The sequence below is a fragment of the Onychostruthus taczanowskii genome, unplaced genomic scaffold (genome assembly GCF_017590055.1).
Source record: "Onychostruthus taczanowskii isolate IOZ18803 unplaced genomic scaffold, ASM1759005v1 scaffold56, whole genome shotgun sequence".
Classification (NCBI taxonomy): Eukaryota; Metazoa; Chordata; class Aves; order Passeriformes; family Passeridae; genus Onychostruthus; species Onychostruthus taczanowskii.
In genome coordinates, this window is record NW_024503235.1 from 1 (window position 1) to 4,260 (window position 4,260).

Below are 4,260 nucleotides of genomic sequence, written 5' to 3' on the forward strand. Positions count from 1 at the left end.
CCCCCGAGCCCCCCAGGCCCCCGGCGTACCCCGGGGCCGCGTCCTGCGGCGGATGGAGGCCCGGACCAGGTCGGAGCCCAGCGGGGGCTGGTGGCGCTGGGCCCGGGCGTGGCAGAACCAGTCCCCGGTGAGGCTCCGCAGCCGCGCCGGGTCCGACACCGACTGCCGGAGCTTGCTGCTGGGCGGGAGGGGACAGTGGCACCCCCAGGCTGGCACTGCCACCGCCCCAGAGCCGCCCCAGCAGGGCAGGGGGACAGCAGCCACCGCCCCCGGGACCCCCGGGACCCTCGGTGCCGGTGTGACAAACCGAGGCTGAGCTCGGGGTGTGACCCCGACCCCGGGGGAGCAGGGGACCCTCGGCCCTGCTGCTCTGTCCCCCGTGGGCCCCAGGGGAGCTGCTGGCGGCTCCCCGCTGTCCCCAGGGGTGACACGGACAGGGACCCCCGGCCCACCTGACGCGGCCCTGCTCCCGCCGGCGGAGCTGCCGGTCGCGCTGCAGCACCCGGGCGATGCAGCCCCGCTCCTCGTCCGTCAGGAAGCTCAGGTCCAGCAGCGCCTCGGGCTGCAGCGCCATGCGGGGCGGCGGGGACGGCGCGGGGACAGCGCGGGGCTGCTCAGCGTGCCGGGCGTGCACCAGCGATGCCAGCATCTGCAGAGTCACCCGGGGGCCGCTGGGGAGGGACCCCCCCGCTCATCCCGCTGCAAGGACAAGCGGGGGGAGCTCAGCCCGCACCCGCACCCTGAAACCCCCGCGGCACCCCCGGGGACAAAGGAGCAGCGGGCCGGTGCCCAGGGTGCCAGGCGGGGCTCGGGGGCTCCGGGCCGGTGCCCAGGCTGCCGGGGAAGGGCACAGGCAGCCCGAGGCTCCGCGCAGCCCCTCCCGCTGCCGGCTCCGTGCCAGGCCAGCCCTGCCCGCGGCCGCTGTTTGCCCAGCGTGTTTGCCCAGGGCTGGCTCTGCCCCTGCCGCTTTCCCAGCGATTCTCCGGCTGCCAGGGCACACGGACAGATGGCAAAGGGGCTTGGCTGTCCCCACGCTGGGCTGAGCCCGAGCAGGGCCGAGCCCGTGCTCAGCTCACGGCACCTCCCAGAGGGGTCCTGGGGGTCTTGCCCCATGCCCGGCGCTGCCTCGCCACGGCCCTTCCTGTCCCCGGTGTTGGGCAAGCGCTGCCTGCTGTCACCGAGGGCAGGAAATTGCAGCAGCCGTGGGGCAGGACCAGCCTGAACCCCCCCGGGCACCCCCAGAGCCAAGCCCTGGGGTGCCCCACCTCCACCAGCGGCCCCGTCCCCAGCCCCAAAGGTGACTCTGACCCCGCCCCACGCGTGGCCCTGTCCCAGCCTGTCCCCAGCCCCTCGGAGGGTCCCGTCCCTGCCCCACAGGTGCCCCTGCCCTGTCCCAGCCCTGCGGGTCCCCAACCCAGCCCAGCACCTGAGCACGGTGGGCGCCAACCCCGCAGCAAACCAGCCCAGGGACCCCCCCAGGGACACACAGGGACCCCCAGCACCCCCTGCTTCCCTCGGGGTAACCTGGGACACCCAACAGCCCCCCGGCCCCGACATCGCCCTGGGCGGGATCTCGGGGGGCACGAACCGGCTCTCCTGGGGCTGGGAGGGGCCGGGGGGGGCACGAACCGGCTCTCCTGGGGCTGGGAGGGGCCGGGGGGGGCACGAACCGGCTCTCCTGGATCTGGGAGGGTCTCGGGGGGGCACGAACCGGGTCCCCCCGGGCCGGGGCGATGCCGCCGCTGTCTCCCCGCCGCAGCCGCTCGTATCCTGTTTACTGCCGGCACACGGGGGGGGTCCCCCCGCCCCGGAACAGAGCCACCACCTAAAAATGTCACCTAGGTGTGAGCCAGGCGCCGCTGCGGTGCCCCGTTCCCTGTGGGGTCCCCAAAACCGAGCCGAGGTGAAGCGCAGAGCCCCCCGGGGCGCACAGGGGTGCGGGCACCCGCCCCCCACCCACACCGGGACCAGTCAAACCAGTTAAACCTCCCCAGCAAGCCGCAGCTGGGGGTTGCGCGTCCCCCATTTTTCATTGCAGGCAGCCCCACAAGATGGAGGGGGGGAGTCCAGACGGCGTGAGACACCCCCCAGGCCCCCTCCCCAAATTGCACCCACGGGCAGCGCCCCCGGGTGACCCCCGCAGCCCCCAGGAGGGTCCCGGTGGCCTCGAGCCCAGCCCAGGGCTGTCCGGACACCCTCGCTCCCCCACCTCGGGGGTCTCAGACCCAGCGTGGGGACAGGGAAACCCACCCCCGAAAGGCGTGAGCCGCAGCCCCCAGCCCCGCTCCTCACGGGGAGGGGGCGTGCAGCCCCCCGAGGGGGGAGAGGAGCGGGGCCAGCCCCGGGGGCGGGCCGCCCCCCGGGGGGGGGGAGGGGGGGGGCCCCCCCCCCCCCCCCCGGCACCGCGGCGGGCTCAGCCCCGCGCCCCCTCTTACCTGCCCAGCTGGGGGGTCTCCTTGGCTCAGCGCCTCCCGGTGGGTGAGTGCCCCCGGCTCGGTGGGTTCTGTGCCCGGTGCCCCGGCCCGCTGGGTGCTGTGCCCGGTGCCCCCGGCCCGCCGGGTGCTGTGCCCGGTGCCCCGGCTCGGTGGGAGCTCTGCTCGGTGCCCCCGGCTCGGTGGGAGCTCTGCCCGGTGCCCCGGCCCGGTGGGTGCTGTTCCCGATGACTCAAGCGCAGCCCCGGCAGCGCCTCCGCGCCCGGCGGCACGAAAGCAGGGACTGGAGCCAGCAGCACCCGCCGGACGGGACTGAACTGGGCTGAACTGGGCTGAACTGGGCTGAACTGGGAGGCGTGGCGCAGCGGGGATGCGCCCCTTGGGGACGGGGGGACCCCAAGCCTGGCGGAGACTCGAAGCCAAGGGTGTGGAAAAGGGGGTGGGGGATGTCCCAGCTGCTGTCACACGGGGCTGGGGACAGGAGGTGGCTCTGGGGCTCCCGGGGGAGCGCCTGGGCTGCCCTGGGGGGACTGGTCTGTGCTGGGCACGGGGGAGCCCCTGCCGCACCCTGAAGCCCCCCACCCAAAGGCAGTGTGGAGCCCCGGTCCTGGGGCTTTGCAGGACCCCATCCCCAGGGTGCCCTCGGCTCCACAGCCCCCAGCCCATAATGCATTCCCAGCCCCCTCCTCAAACCTCCCACCTCCCCCATGGCTCCCGCAGCCCCCATTCCCTGTCCCACGGACACATCCAGCCCCCCGCCCCATCCTGCTCCGAAAGGCCGGGGGTCCTGAGCAGCCAGGACCACCCTGGGCGCTCAGCCCCACGCAGGATGGGTTCAGCAGGGCCAGGCAGGGACAAACCCGGGGCAGGAGCAGCACAGCGGGACCCGTGCCTCAGTTTCCCTGGATAACAGAGGGAGAGCAGCCGGCTGGGCGTGGGGACAGGCTGCCCCTAGCTTCAGTGTGAGATGGCAGCACTTAACGAGCACAGGACTGCCAGAAGAGGGGATTATTTTTAGCCTGGTTTCTCAGGAAATGAGACTTCAGCAGCAGCTCCGTGTGTCTGTCCGTGGTCTCCCCTCCCTCTCCCCTTGCAGAGCTCGCTGCTCAGCTCTGCTGGGGGGTCCCAGAGGAGTGGGATCCCCCCGGTCCCAGGGGTGGCCTGGGAATGCAGGCAGGCCTCTGCAGAGGGACGAGGATGTGAGGCCACCTGAGTGCCCTCAGGGCTCCTCGTGGGCTGGGGGCTCAGCTCCGGCTCAGGTGGGCACCCAGCCCTTGCTGGGCACCCTGGACCCTCTGCTCCTGCAGCACCCAGGGTGAGGAGCAGTTATGGGATGCAGAAGGGAGTGAGGAGAGGTGGGACACATCCTGCAGAGTGTCCCAGCCCATCCCTGGAGACACAGAGGTGCAGCGAGTGTGCCGGGCCTCAGCCACAGCCTGGGGTGCTGGGGACAGAGGCTGGAGACACCCAGGGACACCCAGGGACACCCTGGGGCACCCAGGAGCACCCAGGGACACTCTCGGACACCCAGGGACAACCTGGGACACCCAGGATCACCCAGGGACACCTAGGAGCCTCCAGGGACACCCTTGGACACCCAGGGACACCCTGGCCAGCAGCACACCTGAGCCAGGTGCCGGGCCAGCCCTCGGGGATGGTTTTCCTTGCAGGCAGCCCTGGCACAGGCACAGGGCAGGTTTTTTCTCTCCTCAGCACCGCGTGGGCAGCCCCGAGCCAGAGCTGGCCAGGAGCGAGTCCCGGCCTGCTCCCAGCCCTGCTCCCAGCCCTGCTCCCATCCCTCCTCCCATCCCTGCTCCCATCCCTGCTC

At 72.9% G+C, this 4,260-nt stretch overlaps 1 protein-coding gene across 1 annotated transcript; it reads right to left on the reverse strand.

Annotated features, from left to right (window-relative positions):
- Positions 1-29: 29 nt before the first annotated feature.
- On the reverse strand, positions 30-2,537 carry SYTL1 (synaptotagmin like 1; the record flags this gene model as incomplete). Its single annotated transcript, XM_041417552.1, has 4 exons — positions 2,436-2,537; positions 1,630-1,825; positions 453-699; positions 30-175 (listed from the first exon to the last, which is right to left on the reverse strand). Coding segments are annotated over exons 3-4 (343 nt in total), but the record flags the coding sequence as incomplete, so codon positions are not given.
- Positions 2,538-4,260: the final 1,723 nt, after the last annotated feature.